Here is a 27,572-nt window from a genome sequence, read left to right on the forward strand (position 1 = left end):
CGAGGGCCCCATCCTTAGGACCCGTAGCCCCCTCCACGGATCGAGGTGGTAACTTCCAGCTGTGTGTTATTACCAACAATACTCCTAAAACGCTGCCTCCTTGGTTCTGCTTCTCCTAGGCTGGGCCGAACGGATTTTCTGTAATTATTTAGGGGTGAGATGACTTGGCTCTCGGAGCTGCACAAAACTGTTCAATTGTTCCACAATAAAAATAGGGTCTATTTTTTTAAAAAAATCAATTCTGGGAACAACACAAAACTCTCCTCATCCTCTTCTTTTCACTTCACATTTTGGGTTCTTCAAAAGTATGATTTCAGTATACATAAGAAATGAATCAAAGAGGAATTTTCCTCTAAATAAAAACACTGGCTTCCTTTTTAACTTAGATTCCAATAACCAAACACATACATATACCATGCTATTTCCCCAAAGGAATTCCCAAGTAAACTTAAATCTGATTCAGCTTGCAAGTGGATTCATTTCTTCAACCCATTCAATATGAGAAAAATACACGATCGTCTGAGAAAAAGTATATTTAAATGGAATGTAGTACTTGAGAATTAAGAAGACCCAATAATACTTAGAGGAACTGGGTGCGGGGAGTACAATAAAATGGTGGACGTGGATTTCACTGTCTTGGTATTTGAGAGCAGACTGCCTGGGAAACTCTCCTGGTCCACGTCTTTTCCATAACAGAACTACACAAGGAGATTTAGTGCTTGGAGAAGCACATCTTCACTTATGGTGCAAAGAAGTTTCTCTGGGCATGAAATCTTCTGCAGAAAACCACTGTGATGAAAAGACTTTCAGACTTCCATTCCCCCAGGAAACAAAACAGTTTCGAAAGGACATCTTTTACTTCAACTTTATACCAAGCTCGACGGCTCCAACTTTGCAGAAGCAGAAAGAACTAGAATCTGAACATTCTGTTCACTTTACCTAATTTTAGTAACCGTAAGACTTTGGCAGGGTCTGCCAGACTGTTTGGGAGTCCAGGAGATGAAGGCAGCATTAGTGGGGCTCCTACTACCATGTCCTTGGTATCCTGACCTGCGTAGGCTGGTCTTCCCCATGTTCATGGCAGACCCTTGAGTGCCCCCATCGGGGAATCCTATGATAGGGCATGATGCTGGCGGCAATACCCCCTTTTCAGGCTTCTCTGGCCCACACGACTAAGCCATGCTCCCAAGAGGGCGCGAGATGGCAGCCTGTAGGTGCAGGATACTTGACCTTGAAACGACATTGCGTCATTTATTGCACAAACCAAGAAGGACATCAATAATCTGGAATGCAAATATCAACCAATCCCAGAGCTGCTGGTTAGCAGACGGGCTTACGGGCTTGCAGGCCCCCAGGGAGGCAGTGTAGTGGTTAGGAGCACAGGCTCTGGAACCAGACTCCCATGCTTCCATTTCAGCTGTGACACTACATAGCTGTGTGACTTTGGAGAAGTCACTTAATTTTTCTGTCTCTGCTTCCTCATCTGAAAAATAGGGATAATTACGTCTAAGGTGTTGAGGAGTGGCGGGTTCGTTATGTTAATGAATTATCAAGTGCTTAGGATGCTGAGTGCCATATAGTGTTTGTCTTCATTATTAGTGTTACCAGCTATAAATATTGTAATTGCCCAAGGGAGGCACTCTCAGCACCAGCAATAGCACATTGAGCTCCAGCCCCAAGTTTCGGGCAGGGCAGATGAAGAGCCACGTAACACTCAGAGAAGAGAACCAAGCTCCTCCAAGAGCTGATCCGATGTCTGCTCAGGGGGACTACATGGGTGCAGGCTTGGGAGGCTGGGCCAGGAGTGTGCTCCTGAAGGGCCGATGCCCAGGAGACTGAATTTATAACTAAGTTTACAAAATAAGAAGTCAGAATGTGTACATTAAGAGAAAAGAAATCAAACCTTGGAATTCAGTTGTATTCACTCTGACACATTTTTTTTTTTTTTAAATTGGGAAGGAAAGTGGTAAACGGGGCTCCTAATGTACTAAAAGCCCTTGGGGTATTCATTAAACACTTGCTAATTGACTGAACTTGCCTATTCAAAGAGAACTTGGAAACGGTATATGCCTTCAGGGAATAACTCTTCACCTATACAATTCACTAAGTATCTGGCTTCTTAACAGTAACCATAGAATACAGTTTACATGTAAGTTAAATATTTAATTGGTATAAATATACTACTCAGCTCACTGAGGCAAAAATGTGAACATTTTATTTCTGCTTTATAATGAGTACGATTTTGGCCACCATGTTTAAAGCTAACACCACAGAAATGTTTGAGTTTCATACCTCAAAGATACTTTAATAAAATTTAGCTATTTTCCTTGACATCAATGAGTACCACAAGGTGGGGAAGTAAACAGGCAGAATCCATGAAAAGCAGCTGCTTCTACCGGTCATTTATCTTCACGTTCTTAAAATATTGTTAATGGAGAAACTCAGTTTAAAAAAACTGCAAACGAGGAAAACTGGTGCCTCCAGATTTAGGAGGTCATAATATTACCTAATCTTATTTCTGCTAAGGAGAATCCAAGTAAAGTTCAAATCTACAGAAGAGTCATTTACATTAAAATGATAGCTGTTCACTAAGGAAGCCGGTAAGGGGGGAAACACAGAAGCTTCCGGGCTAAAACAAGTAAGTGAATAAGAATCAGTTGTATTTTAGAGAAAGCACAGACACACACATGGGCTACAAGAGAGATAGAAGGTGTCTGAAAAATAAAATGGGGCTTCCTCATTGATCAGTCTCAGCTCTACTGTAATTTCTGACTGATTCAGAAACTTCCAAGGCTCTCAAAGCCAAGACAGGCAGGAGTTTTGATGTGTGTTGGCTGGATGCAAAATACTGCTGGAGATTTAATTTCTTCTAAGGCAAGAGCAGTGAAAAACAATCACGGTCATCTCATGCTTGAAGGGTCAGAATTGAATTATTTTTCAACAACTGCAGAAAAATAATTTCCATGAATTGAGTACGATGAAAGGGGGTAGGTATAAACTAAAGGAGGCATTCAGAGGTGAAGAAAGAAGTGTGTTTTGTGGATTTTCCCTCCTTTAACAATAATGGAGAGTTCAAATATTTCTGGCTGTTAGACCGGCATCAGACAGACATCAAGAATGCAGCTGTGTTTGGCTTCCCACATGGCATAAGCAGCAGTCACAGTAATATACACTCAACTTCACAGTTACTTAAATTTAAAAAGTAGGCAATGCAAGAATTACAAAGCTTTGGGGGTGGGGACACCTGGGTAGTTTAGAATATAAAACGTAGTAAAACATCAATTTACATTTCAATGCCTATCACTGCCAACTGATGTAGACATTCTTAAATCAGGCTGATGAGATTTGGGCACTTTTAGAAATGGCAGTAACATTTGGGGGAGAAAACTTTGTTTTGTAAACAAAGCAATTATATCTGATATAACTGAAAACTGGGGAATAAAGAGAAAAAAAAAGCCACCTAGGCAATCACTTTCCACAACTTATTATTGGCATTTTGTATATTTCATTCCAGTCTTTTTTTTTTTCCCCTATTTCCTTCGGTGGCAGTTAAACATAACACACGGAAAAACCCAGTTCAGCATTACATTCTCTCTTCTTAAAAAACTCTTCACTAAAGCTGTTGAAACAGAAACAACCTGGTCACTTAATCGAAACCAAATTTTGCTCACAGATTTCTCCCCACCTTAAGGTTTTGTGGTGGTAGTTGTTTGTTTGTTTTTAATTCAAAAACAAAGGCTGTTAATGCTAAGACTTCAAAAGTATAGACAAAGCCAGGAGATTAGAAAAAATTGTCAACACATTCAGGAATTCCGGGGATTAGCCAGTGTTTGCCCTCCCAATGGGGTGTGGTGAGGACAGGATCCAGTCCTTACCAGGGTTTGACTCAGTCTCAAGGTGATGCAATGTGGCAGCAGGAAACGACTCAGGGTCTCAAATTTGTAACAAAATTGTAGTTTCAATTTTTGTTAAACTGTTGTTTAGAACTTAAAACATATTTTCAAGGGATATAGTACAAGAAAGGGGCTGGGGCGTATTTCTGCAAAATCTATTTAATCCTTGTAGTTTCAAACAAAGTTCTCAAAGATACGGTAACTGTGACAATTCACTGAAGTATGGAAAGAATATTCATCTATCTGTTTATTTCTCACCTGGTCCTTTAATGCCTAGTTTGTGCTTTATAAGGTACAGAATATTAATACAGGAGGGAAAGTATTTAATTTCTAAATATACAGAAATTGGCTATACAAGCTGTAAAAACTCAAACTACTTATTCGTTAGACAGAGAAGTTTGGAGACCATTAGTTTTAAACAGTAACACCAGCATTACTCTTGTTTGCTACCATATTGATAACAAGATTTTTTTATAAAAATATGTCTCCTGTTTCAGGTGGGGCAGCCCCAGGAATATATCTGTCATTGGAACATCCCATGACACTGTGGGTCTCTTTCAGAAATAAATTGAGTAATGGGAGTTTGGAATCCCAGAAGAGGGGTTCTGAGCGGAAGCAGGGCTACTTCATTTCTCCAGGGGGACTTTCATGAAGCAGTGGTTCTTAATCTCCCTCAGTTCAGCCCCCTCTTAATCTGACAAGTGGAATGGACCTTCTGCTTACACATGTTCAGGGGTTTGATTGATGTACTTGTTGAAACCACTCATGGATTCCTGGGACCATGATCCCAGGAAGCAGTACGTGGCCGCAGCCACAACTAGACAGGATCTCAGTTGTCAAGTCCGGATGGGGACTTAAGGTCCAATAATACATCCAAGTGCAGCTCATTTGTGGCAAATCCTCCACTGGGAAATGGCTTGTGTGGATAGAGCCTCAATCTGGGATGCTCATCTTAGTCAACCACGGTGTATACACTCATTTGTCACACACACATTTCTCATTTGTCAGATTTCCCACGGCGAGCTGCCAACTCTTCTCTGGGTGAAATCCAAACATGGAAGACAGAGTTCTGGTTCTGTGCCAGGTGCTACCAGTTTTTGATCATTACCTGGTCTCCTATTTCCAACTCAGTTTAGCTGATTGATTCTCCACATGGAGCCCACGTTGAGCTTTAAGATACAAATCCCATCAGGTCATTCATTATATTGTTTGTATCCTCCAATGGCTCCTCTCTGCCTACTTTAAAAAGTCCAAACCCTGCTCCTTTCTGGTTTCCTGTTCTGCAAATTTAATCTTTCTCAAGTGACTGTACTTTCCATGTATGAAGCAGAGAGTGGTGAGGAACTGTTGTTACTGCCCATCCTGTTCCTTTTGGGGAAAACTTTCCCTTCTGTGTGGTTGCCAGAGGGCTGCTGCCTGAGCAAGGACAGTCATGATACCCACTCCCCATAGGGGCTGGTCTGGGGTCAGAACTGACCCAAGTGAACCTTCCCTGAGCTCAACATGCACGAGCACAATGAACAGAAGTGCAGAGTCAGGTATGAATCTAACAGCTGGGTCTCAGGATCTAGCCAAGGTCACTCATAGACTTACAAGTTATATGAGTTAATTTTGTTGTTGTTGTTTGAAGCTAACTTGGAATAGGTCCTCAACTTGCAACTGAAATAAACCTAGAATTCAGACCGTACTGAACTGACCCTCCTATGACAGATGCACCATCTGTTTATAAGGCTATAGGAGTAAATATGTCTGGATCGTTCAACAAAATGGGACGTAAGGACATCACACAGTCCATGATTCCCATGTTCTAGTTTATAAAGCTTCACTGAACGTCCTTCCTCTAACACGGCTTGTTTTATAGTTCAGTGGGACTTTTTACAATGAGCGTAGTTTCAATGGAAATGGCCCGGATAACACATTTCCCTCCCGTAGAAAGCTGAATGCTAACTGAAACAGTTTCTAGTCCTCTAACCTGTACTTCACTCAGAGCAAACCGGGCCATCTCATGAGCACGTGGGTGTGTGCGCTACAGCCAACAAGCATCTGTTCTCGGGGAGCCACAGCCTCGGGACCAGACGAGCTGAGAACCGGACCAGTCCCCCAGGCTACACTTTACATGCAAGCAACGACATTTCATGGGGACTTCAGTTACCACGTGGTTGTGGGTCTCCAGGTCTAGATGAAAGACCGTGGAGGGAGAGGCGTGTGGCTTTTACACAAGCCGTCCTCCCCTTAGCTGGCTGCATGTGCGCTGGGAGTCACAGAATGCGGACCTATAAGGCACTGCAGAGACCAGGCCCTCACGCACAAATAAGGAGCTGGGTCCTAGCGGGGGAATAATTCAACTCAGAGCACCGCAGAGTCAGGTGGGAGGAGACTCCAGTCCCCGACCCACAAGGGACGTGCTCGTGGGGACATCCAGCTGCCTCTAGAACACAAGTGCCAACGTGCTGCCATGGGCTTTGCTTGCCCTATAAATCTGTTGGATCAGAGACTGAGTAACGTCGGCAGATCATTTAGAAATTATGTAGGAGTATCTTGAATTTCATAATAATAATAGGGTTTAAGTTACATGACATATTGATATAACACTGTATAGAAACTCAACTAACTTCCAGCCTTTTCTCTGGAGCACGATAACGGGCCGCTGGTTACATGTAGCAGAATGACTATACACTACTCACCCTACTCACCTCTTCTGTGCAAAGCCATCCAGATGATGGCAAAGTCCACCCCGCCCCCTCCCCCAAAAAAGACCTAAAGAGAAAGGTGAGGGCAAGAAATAGGAGGGAAGACAGCAGAGGAGCCATTTCAACAAATTTGGGAAGACAAAGCAGAGCGATCCCTGAGCTAACTTCCCCACTCTGCTGTAGCCTCTGAAGAACCTGCAGAGGGGGTACTGAGAACAAACTGCTCTCACAAAACTCCAAAGAGGCGCAGGCCTGCAGACACCGTGTACCGCGGAGGACAGGAGTGAGACGTGAGACTAGAAGTGAAGGGACCATTTGAAAGTTTATCTAGACAGAAACTGGACCCCACGTCTCAACCTTAACCCTTCACAGCTCTAGGACTGTGTCTTCTAACCTTGAGCTTCTTCCCTCAACAACAGAGAACCCCGGGCAAAGTCGGGCATGAGGTCTGCAGACCTCAGGCACTATGGGCAACACAAGTGAGGCTTGGATTGAGGCGGGGGGGGAAAGGGGTATTTTTAAAATTATGCTTTCTGAGCTCTGGGATTCAACTGCTGTTTTCCTTTCCCGAAGTTTTGTTTCTTCAAATGTAAGAAGCAGACACCCTTAAAGAAGGAAGTTAGAGAAATCTTCTCTGGAAAAACTAAGAAAAAAATCCAGTTACTGTACAGACATTCAAGTTGGCAAAATAATTGGCTCCAAAGCCCACCTGTTGGCTAGTGTACCCTGCTCCACAGAGCTTCCAATTAGCTTCTTCACATTTTTAAGTAGGAGCAGAGGACCAAGAGCACCATACATACATTTCAGGAACTACTCCAACAGAAGACAGACCAAATCAAATAATACAGTGTAAAGGGAAAACTCTCCCTCTCATAAACCACACTTCATTTCTTCCATGACCTCTCACCCCTTACCAGGAGTAACCTAACACCCCCCACCACAGCCATCTTTGGCAAGCAGACCAATATGCATTGTATACCTGGATTCATTCACAATATTCTGAGCATCAACAAGGCATCAACAAATTCTTTCAGGATATCATCTGACTTCCTGTGTGTTAGGAGACAGCTAGGCTAAACTTGGGGAAGAGGCCTTCTGTGGTATGTCACAAGGCATCCATTCTGGCTTACTCAACACTCATGCAAATTATTGATAAGTATGTCAATGGCATGGTTCTCAAACTTCTAGATGACACCACTCTAGGAAGGACAGCCAGCATATATGCTGACAGAACAAGGATCCTTCCCAAACCAAATTTTAAATGACAGGCAGAGTAAAGGACAAAATTGACTGAATCAAAAATTGTCTTACATTCATGTTTTTAGAGAGTTATACAAATAGAGGGAGATATGAATTACTAAGAATTATTAATAAATTAAGAACAAATATAGACAAATGGGACCTAATTAAACTTAAAAGCTTTTGCATAGCAAAGGAAAAGACAACTCAGAATGGGAGAAAATATTTGCAAACGAAGCGACCAACATGGAATTAATCTCCAAAATATATAAACAGTTCATGAAGCTCAATATCAAAAAAACTAACAGCCCAATCAAAAAATGGGCAGAAGATCTAAATAGACATTTCTCCAAAGAAGACATACAGATAGCCAAGAGGCATATGAAAAGATGCTCAACATTACTATTAGAGAAATGCAAATCAAAACTACAATGAGGTATCACCTCACACCAATCAGAATGACCATCATCAAGAAAACCTACGGACAATAAATGCTGGAGAGGGTGTAGAGAAAAGGGAACCCTCCTACACTGTTGGTGGGAATTTAATTGGTACAACCATTATGGAGAACAGTATGGAGGTTCCTTAAAAAACTAAAAACAGAGCTACCATATGATCCAGTAACTCTACTTCCAGGCACATATCCAGAGAAAACGGTCATTTGAAAAGATACATACACCCCCAATGTTCACTGCAGCATTAGCCAGGACATGGAAGCAACCTAAATGTCCACTGACAGAGGAATGGATAAAGAAATGTGGTACATATATACAATGGAATATTACTCAGCCATAAAAAAGAACGAAATAATGCCATTTGCAGCAACAAGGGTGGACCTAGAGATTGCCATACTGAGTGAAGTCAGTCAGAGAAAGACAAATATATGATATCACTTATATGTGGAATCTAAAAAAAGGTACAAAAAAACTTATTTACAAAACAGAAATAGTCACAGATGTAAAAAAAACAAACTTATGGTTACCAGGGGGAAAGGCGGGGGGGGGGGGGGGGAGGAGGGATAAATTGGGAGATTGGGAATGACATACACACACTACTATACATAAAATAGATAACTAATAAGGATCTACTGGAGAGCACAGGGAACTCTACTTGATACTCTGCAATAACCTATATGGGAAAAGAATCTAAAAGAGAGTGGACAGGTGTATGTGTATAACTGATTCACTTTGCTGTATAGCAGAAACTAACACAACATTGTAAATCAACTATACTCCAATTTAAAAAAAAAAGAAATTAAAAACAGAAAAACATGACCTCAGGAATCTGCTTCCTACACATTCAGCGACTCTTCTATAAAACGGTTCCCCAAAGACTAACACCATGTTGGACGGCAGCAGGAGAAGATGAATGCTGGGGCGCTGAGGGCCTTCTGTGCACTGGTGTCCCACGGCTGGACCTGGCTGAGATAGCTCACAGGCACCGCGCTTCAAGAGGGCGCTGGGGGCTTTCCTGGTGGCGCAGTGGTTGGGAGTCCGCCTGCTGATGCAGGGGACACAGGTTCGTGCCCTGGTCCGGGAAGGTCCCGCATGCCGCGGAGCGGCTGGGCCCGTGAGCCATGGCCGCTGAGCCTGCGCATCCGGAGCCTGTGCTCCGCAACGGGAGAGGCCACAACAGTGAGAGGCCCGCGTGCCGCAAAAAAAAAAAAAAAGAGGGCGCTGGGCAGGGCAGCACGTGACAGACAAGCGCCACCAGACTGGCACAGCTTAAGACTGCAGAGGCTGAGGAAGTGTGCGCTTCCCACGGAGGGGCTTGAGAAAGCGTTCTCTCCAATCTCACCAAGAGGAACAGAAAACTGTGCCATGGGAAACTGAGGAGGTGAAGCTGTGACTTCACAAAAACCAGTAACAAGAGTCAGACAGGACCAAGAGACGTGAACACACACCCAGCTACAGGAATCGGTGGTAGAGGGTGTTCCCACTCCCCATTCAGACTAGGATCAGCAAATAAATCCAGTTCACAGTGCGATGCCACGTGGGAAAACTCTTCTGTTTCTAGTCAGTTATTCATTTTACAAATTTAAGCCAAAACATCAGTCGAGTAGTCTACTGAATTCTGGAAATAACAACATGCCTTCTGTATCCCTCATCTTGCAATCGATACATTCCAGAAGCCCAGGTCTAAAAATGGCTGTCTAACCACGATTTCCTTTTTCTTTCTTATTTTAATGGGATGGTATCAAGTACTGGCATGATCTAGAATTTTACTGCAGTTACAACAGCCCATTTCCGTTAAGGAATCATCAGCCCATATAAAAGGTCAAGAAAATGCTATTGTATTAAAAGAAACAATTATTAACTCACATGGCCACAAAGCTGTGACAGATACAGAATAACCATGAGTACCAACTTCCAGCCTGGCACCCAAGGCCCTGCAGTGGGGCTCCTGGAAGCCCAGTTCTCAGGGCTGTCCCTCCTTCACCTCATATGGCAGCCAAGAGACCCCACATCCTACATTTCTCTATCTCCTTTCCTTGCTTCAGGCTCTCCCACCCATTCAACACCCAGGTCGACCCACATGTGAGTTCTCTACACGATGCTTTGCAGTGGATTAGAACACGAAATACCCAGCAATGGTGAGCACGTACCAGGATCCCCTTCTACTGTGCAAGCAAAGTAAACATATAAAAATCTGGTTAAGATGTTTCTTTGGATAGTATATATGGAAATATTGAAATTGTCTAAATAATTGATTGACACATCTGGCTTATCTAATAAACAAATATCCAAATGGGAACATGCCTCTGTGACTCCCAAATTATGTATGTAATGTGATTATGATTGTTGGCCTCAGTTGCTGATATACTTCTAACAACACATGGGATGATCATCTATGTTTCCATGAACTATAAACAAAATAAATACCCACAGATAAGTGATCTGCAAGTAGACTTAAATACTAAAGCCTATAGGAATAAACTAAATGTATTTTGGTCTTCCAATAGTTACACTTTGAGTAAATGGAGGAAACACTCCACATTATATAATACTTGATATAATCTCTGGAATTGGAGAGAGAATGCATTAAACATCTGCTCTGAAGTTTAGCCTATACATTTCGAAACTTTAGATGTGTCAGCTTAAAAAAAGAAAAAAGCCTTAAATAACATTTCTAAATAAATTTGGCTACTAGGAATATCTCTTGTGACTGGGAATTTACTTAGTCAGAAAGATAAAATGTCAGACTCCAAAAGGAAGGAAACAAAATTAGTGCAAATCCATAACCACTCTCTCACTGGAGAAAGGATTTCACTAAGTGAATTTACTGAGTTCTGCCTCTTGGAGGTTAGTAGTATAGATAGCTCAACAACGGGAAGAGATGCCTCCCTAAAGTAATTAGGAAAATAATGTTTCACTTTACTGCTATCCCCAAACACCACACCTATATATTCTTATCAGTAAAACACTCCCTAAGTATGTACAAAATTTAAGTCCACTGTGACAATAAATGTGTCAGATAAAAATCTGAGTTTTCCTTTGTTGTTCCACCAGCAATGTCGCCCACAAGTATACAAAAATTAGTATCAATTGGTCAACATGGGTTAAAAAAAATTATACAGACTTGCTGGATTAAATCATCTGGGTAGCTCTTGCTTCTGGAAAGCACATAAAAATATTTTTTTCCATGGAGGTTCAACCCAAAGACCCTTGAGGAGTGAACCACAGAAATATCTTATTTCCTCTTTTTTGTGTTGTCCAAGTCATCTGGTTTCTTTTTCTTCACCCAACTGAACATTTTAAGTTGATTAAATTAAATGTGCTGAAGCCATCGGCCATCCAACTAGTCAGAGAAAGGTTAGCAGAGTGGAATACAGTCTTTGCCACAATATCTTTGGAGCAATCAAGGACATAAAGCCTATAAGAAGTATACCACCAGGGTATGGCGCAGTGTTTAAGAATCCGCCTGCCAATTCAGGGGACACGGGTTCAAGCCCTGGTCCGGGAAGATCCCATATGCCGCGGAGCAACTAAGCCCGTGCGCCACAGCTGCTGAGCCTGCACTCTAGAGCCCTCGAGCCACAACTACTGAGCCCACGTGCCACAACTACTGAAGCCCACGCACCTAGAGCCCGTGGTCCACAACAAGAGAAGCCACCTCAATGAGAAGCCTGCACACCGCAACGAAGAGTAGTCCCCACTTGCTGCAACTAGAGAAAGCCCGTGCGCAGCAACGAAGACCCAACGCTGCCAAAAATTAAAATAATTAAAAAAAAAAAAAGAAGTATATACCACCAGGGTAAAAGTTGGTTTGGAATTCAGTGTAAGAAACGGGACTCCTAGCGATTAACGTTGAAGTTGTGTCATCACGCTGCAACCTTCCTAGGGGACGTGCAGCCTCTCAGTTTCAGTAACACATGTCTGACAAACCTCATAGTTTTATTTTAATCCCCTCTCCCTAAAAGATGGAAAATCCAAAGAGATCCAAGCCATAAAAAACTCCTACTGAGACAATTTAAAACCCATTCAATCACAGCAACTGCCACTTTGAAAGGAAAAAAAAAGTCACTAGGAGTAAGGGCCAACAATGTAATCAACATCTAATGGGATCAGAAAACGTCTGGATGTCTGGGCTTCACGATGACATGGGGGCCAAGGAGAGCAGTATTACTTCAGAGGTTTTAGAAAAAGATCTTGTTAGAAAGGCTTTGAGATACGGTCCTAACCAAAAATATTTCCCGAGGCGAAGATGGGGAACGAAAAAGAATGAAGTTTCTGTAGAAAAGAGAGACATGTGGATTCAGTTATAGAAGATGGTTTTCTAGAAGAGAATTGATAAACAATGGCAGGGAAAAAGCATGTAGCCAGAATTTTGAGACTGTGTAGCAACTCAGATTCTAGAAGTTTTAGAGTTCCAGAGACAGTTATGTTTCTGCTTGCCTGCCCCTAATCAGAGATTTAGTACAATGAAATCCCTACCCATTGAAGTATTTTTTAAAATTGATAAGTGGGAAGTCAATTCATTCTTCCAAAAGCAGTTTCTCGTGAAAAGTAGCCTCATCTTGATTTAGAGGAAGAGAAATATAAAGGGGGAAAGCTTATCCCAGCAGAAAGAAGGGCAGTGATATATCATGGAACTGAAAGGAACTCAGATTATGTCTTCCAGATTGAGGGGTGGCGTGGGGAAGAAGAGGGGGACTTCATTTTTAGGAGAACAGGAAGGCCAAGTGATGACTTTGCTAAGTACATGCTACTTGCCAGTTCAACCAGGAATTCGGAGGAATGGAAAGAAGTGGCAGCTAATCCTATTTAGGACACAGACAGAGGCTGACAGCCAAGTAAATGAATCCTAGGAGGAGATATTGTCTTTTGTTTCCAGTTGTGAGCTCTTCATTATTTTTTTTTTTTTTCCGAAAGTTGTCTCATCACTTTCTGTGATTGTGTTTAAGGAAAAATCCTTCCACTTTATTTGTGAACTCTCCATCCTGTCTTTATTAAGTTACACACTGCTTCTGTAAACCACTCTATTCTCCTTCTTAATCATAACAGGGAAGCGGAGACTGCAGTGCAGATATCGTTTCCAAATCCAATCCCTGGAGTCATTCATATAACATTAGGTTTAGGACCTGAGAAATGGCTTCAGCTCCCTTCATAGTTAAGTATGCAGAAATGGAGGCCCAGAGAGATGAGGAGATATGGCCAGGTTCTCTGTGCTTGTAGAGGCAGAAGTAAGATCCTAACCCAGTTTTCTCCACTTGGTTCATTGTTCAGTCCATTACGGAACCCATTCTTTCTACCTTTGTTCTGAAATGGTCTGATGAAGAAGATGCTGGACATTGGAGATGGAGTCTTAAGACATGACCCTTGCCCTGGAGCAGTTTACAACTGGGCGGACACATGAAAACACAGCTGATAATATGGTCAGTGAAAAATCCTAGAGGAATCCAAAGAGGGAAGCTTTGCCAACGGGCAGCGCCAGCAGAGGAAGGCTTTGGTGGAGAAAGAGTAAAGAACAGGTGAGGGCCAGAGGAGACCACTCTAAGTGGGGAAGGGAAATGCGGGTACAGTCCCATCCCCAGCACACATAGATAGATGTTAGAATGACTCATGATACATTTAAGACAACAGAGAACAATGTGAACAGAGACGAGAAGGAAGGAGAAAAACTACAGAAAGCCTTCAGTGCCAAGCTATGAAATTTGGACTGTATTCATCAGACTGGCTGTAAAGATGTCTGTTGGTACAGATAGAAGTTTTAGTAAAAATAAAAGTGATGTGTACAAGGCAGCCTTTTAGGAGAATAACTCTGGAAATACAGTGCAAGATAGACTGAAGAAAGACTAGAGTCAGGGAACCTGGGGAGAGGAGTTCAGGTATGAGAAGGTGGGGACTGGTAAGCAGAGGAAGGAAGGACCTTTCTTCTTCAAAGAAAGGTCAATGGGATTTGGCCATCAACTGGATGCGGGCAGGAAAGGATATGGAGGAATCGAATTAGGCTCCAGATTCTCAGGTACAGATACGAGAGGATGGTGTCTCCCCGACCAGAGAGAGCGATGTCAAATGCTGAACCAAAGTTCTGGAAAGACACTAGGAAGCATACTGTTGGGTGTCATACAGAAGAGCCAAACCCTGAGGGTGACTGAGTCATGCAAGGAGTCCCAGAGCTCAGCCTGCGGTGCAGGCCATTGTCAGGGGGCAGGAAGAAGCAGGAGAAGTCAGGGAAGGGAACTGACAAGGAAGAGCCTCAGGAGGAGGCGAAGGACGAAAGGCAGGAGGGAGCTTCATGATAGCACTAAATGCCCAGGTAATCAAAGTCAATGGACACAAGAGAAAACACACTGGACGAGGTGATTAGAAGATCATGGATATTAGAAGAAAAGTAAGAAAGCCGCTGGTAAGCAATGAAACAAAAAGAGACATGGGAATATGAATAATCTACATTGATTATTTGTGAGTAAGAAGTAAAACAGCAAAATCTAAAAGGCAGTGAGATAACAGAAGGCTCTGTGCACCGTGATTCCGGAAACTGGAGACTTAACAGTGATACCAGCTCCCCGGTGCTGAGCATGAAACACGGGCCCTGCACTGTGCTCCGCGTTTGACCTGTGTTAATGAACTCTGCCCCTACAACAGGTCTGCAAAGTGAGTCCTATTAGTCCCTTTTTTTTTTTTTTTTTTTTTTTTGCTGTACGCGGGCCTCTCACTGTTGTGGCCTCTCCCGTTGCGGAGCACAGGCTCTGGACGCGCAGGCTCAGCGGCCATGGCTCACGGGCCCAGCCGCTCCGCGGCATGTGGGATTTTCCCGGACCGGGGCACAAACCTGTGTCCCCTGCATCGGCAGGCGGACTCTCAACCACTGCACCACCAGGGAAGCCCAGTCCCATTTTTTAAATGTAGAAACTGAGGCACTGAGAGGTTCAGGAACTTGTCCAAGGTCACAAGCTAATGCATGGTAGACCCACGGGTCCCAGGCTGTCAGGCTGCCCTCATCTGCACCCTTAGTCACTGTGCTCTTCTCCACCAGGTACTGTGTAACCTTGGACAAGGACAGGTCTTTCGAGCCTGTATTCTCACCTGGAAAATACGATTAGGCATCGCTGATACCTGACATTTCCAGCCTTAACATTCTAAGATGCTGGGGCTCTGTGTTAGAGGCTGTCTTTGAAAAGTCTTTAATGAAAGACACAACTTCTTTCCCTTTTTTGGGTTCTACCCATCTCAACGAGACACTTCACTGTATTTACAATGAAGCCAGGAACCCAACAGAGGGTGCTAACCCTGGCTTGCATCTTCTTGCTTTCAACAGGCAGTTGGAGATTAGAGTCACCCTGGAGGATGTGAATCAGACCAAGCGCAGTACTAGGTTTTCTCATGTGTTACCACTGCCTCACTGCTTCAGTAAATATAAGATAAATTTTATACCTAAGCGAAGCTGATATATGAGGACAGTGTAAGAAATGACCTGGCTGCTTCTGCAATTTCCTTAGTGTGGAAACCCTGGTGGTCTTCTAAACACTAACGGGACATAGGTCACGTCTTCTTGGTCCAATACATTTACCATAGTAAAGGTACTATCACCATGCTATCCCACGGTAATAGTGAGGTTCTGATTTTTAAAAAAATTTTCTGCACCAGGAGCAGGACAGAGCAACGTTGTCTGGTGCTTGGCGCACGTGCAGCAATCTCTCTCGTGTAAATGCCCGACTGAACACCACTCTCTCCTCTGCTGGCTCAGAAAGGAAATGATGAGCTGATGGAGAGCAAAGCCGAATCCCTGGTGTTTACTCTACAACAATTATTCTCCTTCAAATGCCAATCCCAACAACATAAAGATCCGCTTAGAATCAAATGAAACACAGCAACATCAGGAAGTCAGGGGAGAGATGAGGACAGTAAGACTTCCCTACATGGCTGAGGACAAGTCAGAAAAAAAAACAATTCCTCACGGCCCCATCTCCCCAGCGTCCAAGCTGTATACTAACTCATTCTTTTCCTTCATAGCTTTCGGTGATGACGAGATTTCCTTTCACATCTGGCAAGCCCTTACCCTCTACTTACATTCCAACCCCATTCTTTCCAGCCTCCGCCCCACTGCTGTTCCATTAGTTATTTCCTCTCCTGTGTATCTTCTCCCTTCCTTCTGGTTCACCCCACCAATGTGCTCAGGTAGATCTGGATGTCTCTGCACTTCTGTGTTAGGGGCATGTAGAACATACCTGCCTCTGTTGGGTTTCAAGGGCAGGAAGCAGAGCTATGCAGAGCGGCGTGCTTCCTCTCCCTTTCAGTCCTGCTCAACCAGAGCCAGTCTGGACACGCTTATCAGATGGATGAAGATGACCTTCAGGCCCTCTTACCCACTGTGCCTTATTCTGGTGTCACTGTCTACCCATAATCCTTTGGTTTTGCCATTTGCTAAACCAATCCTCTGTGATGTTACTAGCCTCTTCACACTCCGAAACACAGTCTTTAAGAAGGAAAACAAAACTGGTTAAAGAAAAAAGAAATATTGTAGAATTTCAGGAATCACTAGCAAAAAATAAGAAACCTCCAGAAGGAACAGAACTTCCCCGGCATTCTGAAACCCAGACAGAAAAGACTGTCTCCCTATAAAGCCAGTCTTGCTTCCCATAGTGTCTCCAGATGCGCAGAGGAGTGGAAGGTGGTCAGTGAGGACTCACCAAGTGTCCTAAGTGACACAGGACATCAGGTCATTTTTTGTTTGTTTGTTTTTTGCGGTACGCGGGCCTCTCACCGCCATGGCCTCTCCCGTTGCGGAGCACAGGCTCCGGATGCGCAGGCTCAGCGGCCATGGCTCACGGGCCCAGCTGCTCCGCAGCATGTGGGATTTTCCCGGACCGGGGCGCGAACCCGTGTCACCTGTATCGACAGGCGGACTCTCAACCATTGCACCACCAGGGAAGCCCCCATCAGGTCATTTTATCAAGAAGAAGAGTCCAACCGAGAGACAGGGAGGAGCCCTTTCCACAGGAGAGTCAATGACTGCTCGAGTGTCGGAGATGGAAATGCTGCCTTGAAGATCAACAGTTCAACCTCCTTAGTTTACATGAAAGGAAACAGGGATATAGAGGAAATCTGCTCAGTGGTCACACAGCAGGACACAGACAGTGCTGGGATTAGAGCCCACGCTCCTTGGGTCGCCATCCTAATTCACCCTGCTACCAGCACGCTGCCTCCCGACCTCTGTCCTTTTACACACTGAGACATGGACCTTTATAAACTAACACAAGTCTGTAATCTTGTGTTCTTGCTATTGGAATCCAAACATCAATCACAAAGTTATGTCACACTTCCTGAGGAGTACATGGAATTGTTTATGCAAGCGGTGTGGGGAATTCGGATCAAATGGTCAGTGAGTGATTCAAAACTGAAGACAAAGACGGCCAACACTGGAAAATGCATGTGCCTTTTTCTAATGGGCTAGATTCCAAACATGTGTAATACTACTCCTTCTACTTCCTACGTTTTGGTGACTGGAAATCTTGGGGTTAGTCCAAGGTCAAACTACATGCACAAAGGGAACTCCCTAGGATGGGCTTAGAAAAAAAACATGGCCCCACAAACAGGTAAATTTAGGGCACATCACTCCAATAAGCTATCTCAACTGATGATTTTTGTTCCAGGTGTTATGTCGCACAAGGGATATATACCTTTTCCTTATTGGCTTAAGAGGCAGAGATTTTATCCGGAAGGATTTCTTAGGGTACTCCCTCAACAATACAACCAAAACTGCTTTATTCAGCTCTCCTTTCCTGCATGTTAACGCGTCGCTATTGGCCAGAGGAAAATAAAGTTATCCAGTCTCTTAGCTTATGAACCTCAGAAGATTTCTAGTTGTCACCTCGTTGCCTTTGTGAATGGCAGCTGTGGTGACCACATCATCAGGAATATTTACTTAAGTATGGCCAAGCCAAAAGGTATTCTTTTTAATAACTTTTAATCAGTACCGCCTGCATTTTTCTTTTTAAACAAAAGATCAAGCATTGCCTAGGTTAGATTCCAGCCTTTTAGAATTTAAATTTCCACGTTATCCCATTTGTTTACGCTTGGAAAAAAAGTGCCAACAGAGAGTGCACTAAGAAAAACCTTAAGATAGCAACAGCTGCTCTGATAGTTTGGAATCCTTGGCAGTGGGGTCTCTAATAGCCTGGATGACTAATGGAGAGCTGTGGGGTCCTGGCAGGTAACTGAGTGAGTCACAAGACCTGTGCCCAGCGGAGAAGATATGGCCTGCCTACAAGGGCGGCAGCTCTTCAGGCTTGGCCAGTTACTACAGTGAGGAAGACCATCTCAGTGCAGCCAGATCTTCCTCTTCCTCAGGAGAAACCATGCAACCAGGGTTAGGGGAGGTCTCAGCTTTGTACAATGTTAACTCAAGTAGAAGACAAAACACTGTGTGTGCCTGAGTGACCATGCCCACGGGCTAGACTTGGTTCCCAGTTGGCAGGCTCTCCTCTACAGGAAGAGGAAATAATGCATATTCGATGCTACTGTTAAAATTACTTTTGAGTGTTAGTCTCCAAATCCTCCAGTGGCCTGAGGGAATGTGTAAAAGCAATAGGAACATGAGCAGAGACAGCCAATTATTAAGGTTTTATGGACATCAGGGACAAACGAAGCATTCACTTTCTCTGTAAAGTCACTGGGTTAATGCAAATAAAACCCCACCCTCTGTCCACTACCAGATCGACCTGGAGGCTTACTCTGTTTTCTCCCTAACCCAATTCCCCCATTTACTCCGGCCTCCCCTGACATCTTGCCAACACCAAAGCAGTGGCTGGATCCTGTAACTCCTTCTGGAATTCTCATTGTCTCACCCCTCATTCCCAGCCCATGGCCTCAGTGCAGACCCTTAGCCATGGCTTAAACCACTAATGGCACCAAGGCACCCCCAGACTCCAGTATCTCTCTCTTCCTACCTCACTCCAACCCTAGCCCCTTCTACACACAACTACCGAAGTGAATTTTCCTCAATGTCCACGTGGTAGATTCTCTGGAAGTATGCAGGAAACTGCTGACAGTGGTTGCCGCTGGGAGGGGGGGCTTGGAGAATCGGGAGCCTGAGTTTGAGGAAGGCTTGTTTTCCCCTGCGTCTCCTTCTATACTTTTTGAAGAATTTTTCTCACCATGTGAGTCTCACTTTCTCAAAAATATAGTAAGTTTTATGATGTTAAATATTAGTATCTCATTCTGATGTTTGATCCTTTGTCTGGAAAATGTGTATGATTGTGTCTTCTACTGCTAACAGGTGGAACAGTTCTCAGAGCTTTCTGAGAATCTGTCTCCTAGGTTATAATCCTCAGTTTGGCTCAAAGTTCCCTTATTTCTTCTTTAAATAAAAAAAAAAATATATATATATATATATATAAAATATATATATATACAGATAATATATATGCATACATATATAAGTTTAGAAAACTGTATTGCTGCAGGAACTCTAGATTGAGAAGCAAGACATCTCTTCATCACAACCCACTAAGGTACATCCATGGGCTAAAGATTTTTTTAAGTGAGATGAGAGAAGATTGAGAAATAAACCACAGCTGAGCTTGGGACACATCCAGGTGAAGGCAAGAGCGGAGGTGGAAGATGGTAGGAAGGTGAAATTAGTAGTGTAGACACTGGAAGGGGCGTCTGTCTCAGAACGGGTGGCACAGCCCGAGCTCCCCTTTCCCCCAGCCTGTGAGGGCAGCACAGCCCGAGCTCCCCTTTCCCCCAGCCTGTGAGGGCAGCACAGCGTCCTCCCCAGGCCTGAAGTCAGACATCTACTCTCCAAAGGCGGCAAGGGGTTGGCATCCCTCAGCAGGGGCCTCTCCTCTGGCACTGAGGGAACCTCAACTTGTCCTGCTGGTCGCACCTTGACACACCCTCAAGGGAAACCTGCTCTTTCACATCCTGCACCTTCAGTTTCAGAACGCAGTCGGCTCTCCCAATGAAGGGAAAGGTGAGCAGGGGCAGCAGCTGTTTGTAGGAGGAGGGAAATTAAATCAGCTCTCTAGAACAATCATCCTAGGCCTTCTTTTATGAATCTGGATAGGTAATCAAGGATCATCAGATTTGAGGAAAGCTAAAGGAACAAAAGAAAGACTAGTATAAAACAAACAGAACCAATCCCACAGAAAACAGAGATAGTAATTCATGAAGCAGAAGAGAATTTAAGGGGGGAAAAAATCTGAGTATAGTCAAAGATACTAGGAAGCACAGAATACATACCTGAAACAAAAACCTTATTTTGAAAAGGAAAATCACATATTGAAATTAAAATTGGATTTAAGAAGTTAAAAATTCAATAGAAGGGCTGAGATAAAAGGGTAGATGAAATTCCCAGTAAACTGGGAGGGTGGGGTGGGGGAGGAGGAAGAAGAGAAGACAGAACGTTTGATAGGCAGTATAAGAGTTAATCCAGGAGGTCTGATATCAATCTATTGAATCTACCCCCCAACACCCCCCCCAAAAAAAAAGACAAGAGAAGATAGTGAAGAACACAAGTCTTCAGATGAGAAGCCCCACAGGTGGTGAGCAGAACAGGTGAGAAAAAATAGATTCTCATGAAAGGTCACACAATCAAGAAGAAAACTTTCTTTAGAAAGAAAATTCTAAATTTCCAAAGAAAGGTTTATATGAAGGCACAGACTCAGTAACGCTAACTGCTAGAAAGAAATTCCTTTCAAATACTGAGGGAAGAATATTTTGCACTTAGATTTTCATACCCAGCCAAATTACCAGTTAAGTATGAGGGCAGATAAGCATGGGTTCAAAGTATGCTTGCCATGCACTCTTTCTGAAAACTTTCAAAATATACTCAAGAAAAATTAAAAATAAGTCTAAGAAACACAGAGCTCCAAGAAAAAGCAGAACTAGTCTAAGAATTTTTTTAAAAAAAGAAATTTCAGGATGACAGCTGTGTAAGCACGTCTAGAAAGCAGTTAGTTCATAATAAAGCATTCAAAAAAGTTGTTTATTAAGAGAGTAAATTATAGTGTTGAGAGAAAGAGAATACATGTTACTTCTCCTAATGAGAAAACAGGCCATTAGAAAGTCCAGAAAGAACAAGGCTGTACAAGAATACTGTGGTCCATACATGAAGCAAACAAAAGCGTGCCATGATCCTAAGCAAACGACCACACATAAAGTAAGAATTTTACTTAGATGCTCAGAACATCTTCATTTAAGTAGGCTACACTTAGTTAGTAACATAGGATTCCATCTTTATGATCCATTCATATTTTTGAATACCACTTTAAGAGAGGTATCTGAGCCTCTGGATCCAACCAAGAAAAAAAGAAAACCACCTCCTTGCATTTTCCCAGTGTAAGAGTGTGAAAGACACTGTTAGTTGACTAAGTAAATCCCCATTCCCCACCCTTGATTTCCCAACCCCTTTTGCAATCTGACCATAATTACAGCCAAGGAAATGTGAGCCACCAAAGTTCTTGGGATGGTTGCCTGTAGGATAAGAAGGCCAAGACTTGCTAAAGAGAAAGCCGTGAGCTTTTCCATTCCCTGTTTTTTCTGCCACTTTGTGACTGAGGATGAAAAGCACGTATTAAGAATGGTGGGGCAGGACTGTAGAAGGTTTGAAATGATTTCCATGAGTGGCTCGACCTGCCTTGGATGGACTTCCTTCAGGCTTCTTGCTACAAGAGAAAACTAATCCCCTGTCTGTTTAAGATGTTAGTTGCACATTTGTTGTTGTTGGGGAACACATTCCTAACTGAAACAAATCAATTTCCTGTTTTTAATGACACCGGGTTTGAGTTGGGTTTCCCTTTCTTGCAAGCAAGCAAGAGCTAACACTGGGTTGGCCAAAAAGTTCAGTCGGTTTTAAGTAAAAATAAGACATTTTTCATTTTCACCAAGAATTTTATTGAAGCACACATTCATTAACCGAACGAAATTTTTGGCCAACCCAATACATATCCTCTTTCTCTGCACTTTGCTCCAGAGGAAAAAAGAGCCACAATCAATGACCAAATCTTTTACCTTCAGCTTCAGGAGGAACAGGATGTTGCGGAGGGTCCCACAGCTTTCATTTAAACACTTACTTGGCCCCAACCACAGGCTAATTTCTGTGCTGAACACAGAACACATAACAAGCCTAACGAGACACTGCGTTTGCCCTCATGGGCCCCAGGAAAATGGGGCAGAGAGTTTACAAACACATAGAATATTGTGAGAGTATGGGATTGTGTTATACAACGATAGTAAAGGAAGTAATTTAGGCCAATCTAGCAATATTTCAAACATAGTAAACTCTAAAATGCAAAAGTGCTTATTTGGTCTGATTCAGCTAGACCAACATTTTATTCAGTAAACTCTTAGTTATTCACTGAATAATAGCACAGATAAGCCAAAATAATATTTGCCTTGAATGAATTTGTATTTTAAACTGGGTGTGCCTGTTGTTCTGGGAATTCACCGCACCCCAAGTAAACTGAATCCCTATGGAACGTTCTAATTCAAAAGAAACCAGCAATGTTGTTCAGCTGTGCCAACGTTACTCTCCTTAGTGGAATTATTCCTGGTTCTCCCCAGTTTCCATGCAAGAGGCAGCTACATCCCACCATACTAATTGAATCAAAGCCCATCCTCATCCTAGCACTGCTTATTTTGGTCATTTAATACTATTAAACAAGCACCTTCTAGGTCAGATGCTATGCCAGGTGTTGTGGATATTCCAGAAAATCAGAGAGTACCTGCCCTCAAAGGGCTTATGTTTACTGAGGCCAGAGGGTAAAGGAAGGATTCAGACAGGGAAGAGTCCCCAAACTATTACAACATACTATACTGAGTCCTAGGGAGGGGAAATTAGAGAGTACTGTGGAAGTAAAGAACAGGGATTTGGCGGGGGGTGGGGGTCAGGGCCTGAGTCCTAAAAACAAGAAAAATAAGATATAGTTGGGATGGGTTCTGCTAACACAGGGAACAGCACATGCAAAGGTCTAGCGGCAAGACATAACATGGCACAGGTAAGGAACCTGAAGTTCAGGTTCGAGGAAGCTGTCTACCTGCACATGTAGGCAGACTGAAATTAAGAACTTAGGGGAGGGGCTTCCCTGGTGGCTCAGTGGTTGAGAGTCTGCCTGCCAATGCAGGGGACACGGGTTCGTGGCCCGGTCCGGGAAGATCCCACATGCCGCGGAGCGGCTGGGCCCGTGAGCCATGGCCGCTGAGCCTGCGCGTCTGGAGCCTGTGCTCCGCGGCGGGAGAGGCCACCGCAGTGAGAGGCCCGCGTACCACAAAAAAAAAAAAAAAAACTTAGGGGAGGCACAGGTTTGAGATATTCAAACAATTCCAACGGTCAGTCACACAGTTTAAGTACGATTCCTGCAAACACTGCCACTCACTCTTCCAACGTGACACAGACACTCAGTGTTGCCTCAAATCTGAGAAAAGAGTCACTGCGGCCTTCAAACTGGGGATAATGCCAATTTTTGCTTTATTTCTACACCATACCAGCTTTCTGCTTATTTTGCAGAAAATGCTAGTAAAAGCAAAAACATATCATTGTGAAAGCCAGATGACAACCTCCCTTGATTTCTCCAAGTTGTCTAATTTCAATTCACATCTTTGCAGCAGGAGGTGAAACCTAGCAGGAGCTTATCATGCTCCATTACCCCTCCTCCCATATCTGGGGGCACCAGTGGTTGTCACAAACTCACCTCTTTTTGACTCATCCTTTCTATCTTGTTAGTGGAGATTACCAGAAGTTTGTGGTATCAAGATACATAAGCAGCTGGGGATTTATGGGGCTGAGCATGTTGTTTTAAGGTTCATGGGCATTTGAAATACACTCCAGGCACGACTGCCAGTCACCCTGGCCCAGCATCGTATGTGAGACCAGAGTTCAAACAGCGATACCTATCTAGAGCACGTGTGGAAAAAAGAAACCTCTTCCATGAAGGGAGGGAGAGAGGACAGATGAATGGATGGTACTAGTACAGAAACTTGCAGCTTGGTGACAAGCTGAGGAACCACAACTCAGGGGCTCTCTCACTGTAAAGCAGGGGGCCAGGGCGTTGGCTAAAATTGAGGGAAGTGGTCAGATATGAGAGCAGAAAAGATAGCAGATGACCACTGTGGTGAGTAGCAGACTGAGTTGGCCAAGTTGGTGTTTTTCAGTGAGCTGATTGCAAAGGGTCCTGAAATCAATATTTTTTAAAAAGAGAATAAAAAATCAGAGTACTATTCATACCGTAAAGACAATCATTGTATGTAATAAGTTAATATAATATATGCTTATGTGTATACTGAATCATGATGTAAAATGTTCTCTACGTGGGTGGCAGTCAAAATATTTGAAAACCAACAGACTAGGGCTTCCCTGGTGGCGCAGTGGTTGAGAGTCCGCCTGCCGATGCAGGGGACACAGGTTCGTGCCCCGGTCCGGGAAGATCCCACATGCCGTGGAGCGGCTGGGCCCGTGAGCCATGGCCGCTGAGGCTGCGCATCCGGAGCCTGTGCTCCGCAATGGGAGAGGCCACAACCGTGAGAGGCCCGCGTACCACACACACACACAAAAAAAACCAACAGACTACAATAGAAGGAATCCCTTAAGAGCACTGAGAACTCAGGTGAGGGTGGAAACAATTTAGCTTTCGGCGGCTCTTACCTACATTGATATGATTTGTGCCTCACACCTGGCCAACAGTAGAGGCAGTAATTAAACTGAAAGCCTCCTGTTGAAAATGCAGTGACTCAAGGAGAGAATACATATAAAAATACATAAAGTGATATATCTTATCAGTTACTCTACTTAATTGTGTTAATTAAAACTTTTAAAGCAATTTGACAGTAAATTAAGAGACCATACTACTCTGCTTGACCGCATAATTATGCTTTTTGCTTTCCATTAAAATTCTTATACCAAAAGATCTTTAAGTGATCTGTTTAACTTGTAGGACATATCATGTGCTCGGAGTAAAAAGGTTAAAAGGTGTTTTACTCTAAAACCACCCACATTTTTATGATTTACAATAGCAAACAGCAAGACCCAAAACTCCACAAAACCCCATTCTTGTTAAATACTCTCTAACAACTGAAGCCAAATAAATTCTCTTAGAGAAAGGTACCACCCCCAAAGGAACCATAAAAGTGCCTTCATTATAGAAAAAGGCATTTATTTTCCATTCTCAGTCATTTGTGAGATGCCCCATTGTTACAGATAAATCCCACTTGAAACAGTCAAAAAATGAACACCGCCATCTTTCTCATCTACCCAAATACTATTCGGAGATCAAGACTGTCCTTCAAAATCATTCAACCGTGGGCTTCCCTGGTGGCGCAGTGGTTGAGAGTCTGCCTGCCGGTGCAGGGGACACGGGTTCGTGCCCCAGTCCGGGAAGATGCTGCGGAGCGGCTGGGCCCGTGAGCCATGGCCGCTGAGCCTGCGCATCCGGAGCCTGTGCTCCGCAACGGGAGAGGCCGCAGCAGTGAGAGGCCTGCGTACCGCAAAAAAAAAAAAAAAAATCATTCAGCCCTGACATCTCATTCCACAAGTCTACGGAATGGGTTAGAAGACAGCCTTTGAAAAGACAGAAAGCTGCCAGGTAATGGACTCCACTCCCACCTCCAAGTCATTTAATAGATTCATTATCATTTACTAAAGGAAAACGAAATTGATTGAAAAGCATGTTGCTCTTAATATGCTTCAAAAGTCATCTGCAAAGATAACTGTGAAGCCACTTGTTTCTTTATCTCTAGGAATCAGCTTAAACTTGGGGGGAGGGAGAAGAACATGGCTCTTATTTTTTCCCTTTAGTCCAATTCCCAGAACACGTTAATCATCACAATAAAAGTGAACCTATTTTATATGTGTGACATTGTACTCAGGTATCACAGATCTAGGAAAAGTCAAGCCTCAACTCAACCAAAATGTATAAATAAGCTCTAAGCACAAAAAACTCTAGAAAAGATAGAAAAAGATGAATACTTTAGTTGATTAATAAACATCTTTCAAGGTGGCCTGAATTCATTACAAATTCAAGAGTAGTAATAGGAATCAATAACCTCCAACTCTGGGAAAACACAAAAACTTTAAACAAAGAAATTCATCTAACCCAGTGGTTTTCAAAGTTTTTGGTCTCAGGACCCTTTCACACTCAAATTATTGAGGACCTCAAAGAGCTTTTGTTCTGTGGGGTATATCAATCACTACTCATCATACTCAAAATTAAGAAACTTTTAAAAGATTTATTCATTTATAAATAATTGTTTAGATTACATATTCACTTGAATACTGTTAATGAAAAATATATTTTCCAAATGGAAGAAATTTAGTGAAAAGAATGGCAATGTTCTGCATTTTTGCAAATCTCTTAAATGTCTGGCTTAATAGAAAACAGTAGAGTCTCAGGCCTGCTGCTGCAGGCAATCTGCTGAGATACGTTGTTTAGACTGAAGGACATAAAGAAAATCTGGCCTCGTACAGCTCTGTAGTTGAAAAATGCAGGGGTATTTTAATGGCCCTTTTCAGATGACTGTGAATGCTTCTTCGGTGCTTCCCTAAAATTCAGAAAGTAGTTGTTTCTCTCTCTCTCTTTTTCTTAAACCACTTGATTGAAATAAGATTGGCATACAAAAAGCTGGACATATTTAAGGCATACAACCTGACGAGTATATACAATGTGATGAGTGTAGTTTCTCAAAAGTTAACTGCAATGTGGAATCTGAAACAAACTCTCTGTACTCTGTTACATTAAAATCCAATAGTCTATTTGCACGTTGATAGGATCTTTTACCCATGCAGGCTTTTGAAAAATCTTGGTTCAATGAGTTATTCAGATATTCCAATAGCTGACACATCTTTAGGAAATATTACAAAAATCATATCACCATCGGCTTTTGCAAAAATGTCTTTAGGTATTGAAAAGCTGTCAAGCACAGGGTTTTGAATACAAGTTTTCCAAAATTCCAATTTTCACTTTCCACTTGACAGCTCAAATTTTATCACTGGCAACATATACTATCAGGTGTTTTCCTTGAAGTGATAGGCTCCTCATTTATTTCTGAGAAAATATCAAATGGCTTAAGTGCTCAAAAAGAGATAAGTTAGGATACATCCTTATGAGGAATTATGTGGCCATCATACTGTTTACAAATAATTTAATGGTAAGAGAAAATGCTCATGATATAACGTTAAGTGGGAAAAAAAGGAACAAAAAATTCGTATATGTTATAGTATCAGCTATGCTTTTAAAAGTTTGTGTATCTCTACTTGAGGTTCTTCTGTATTAGACAAACTAGCCACAAAACCAAGCCCCAAACTTTTAGGC

At 42.9% G+C, this 27,572-nt stretch overlaps 1 protein-coding gene across 3 annotated transcripts in view; it reads right to left on the reverse strand.

The window, feature by feature from the left end:
* Positions 1–27,572, reverse strand: part of MCC (MCC regulator of Wnt signaling pathway) — a 432,932-nt gene that overhangs the window by 210,047 nt on the left and 195,313 nt on the right. The window contains exon 1 of one of the 3 annotated variants that reach the window (XM_027100138.1): positions 16,336–16,519. The exons of the other annotated variants lie outside the window; for them this stretch is intronic. Within the exon in view, the coding sequence (XP_026955939.1) occupies positions 16,336–16,380 (45 nt within the window). The 5' untranslated portion in view covers positions 16,381–16,519. Of the gene's footprint in view, positions 1–16,335; positions 16,520–27,572 lie in introns of those variants that run through there. 3 annotated transcript variants of the gene reach the window in all.

This window comes from Aethalodelphis obliquidens, unplaced genomic scaffold, assembly GCF_003676395.1.
Source record: "Aethalodelphis obliquidens isolate GAN/ISIS:26980383/991018 unplaced genomic scaffold, ASM367639v1 scaffold4, whole genome shotgun sequence".
Lineage (NCBI taxonomy): Eukaryota > Metazoa > Chordata > Mammalia > Artiodactyla > Delphinidae > Aethalodelphis > Aethalodelphis obliquidens.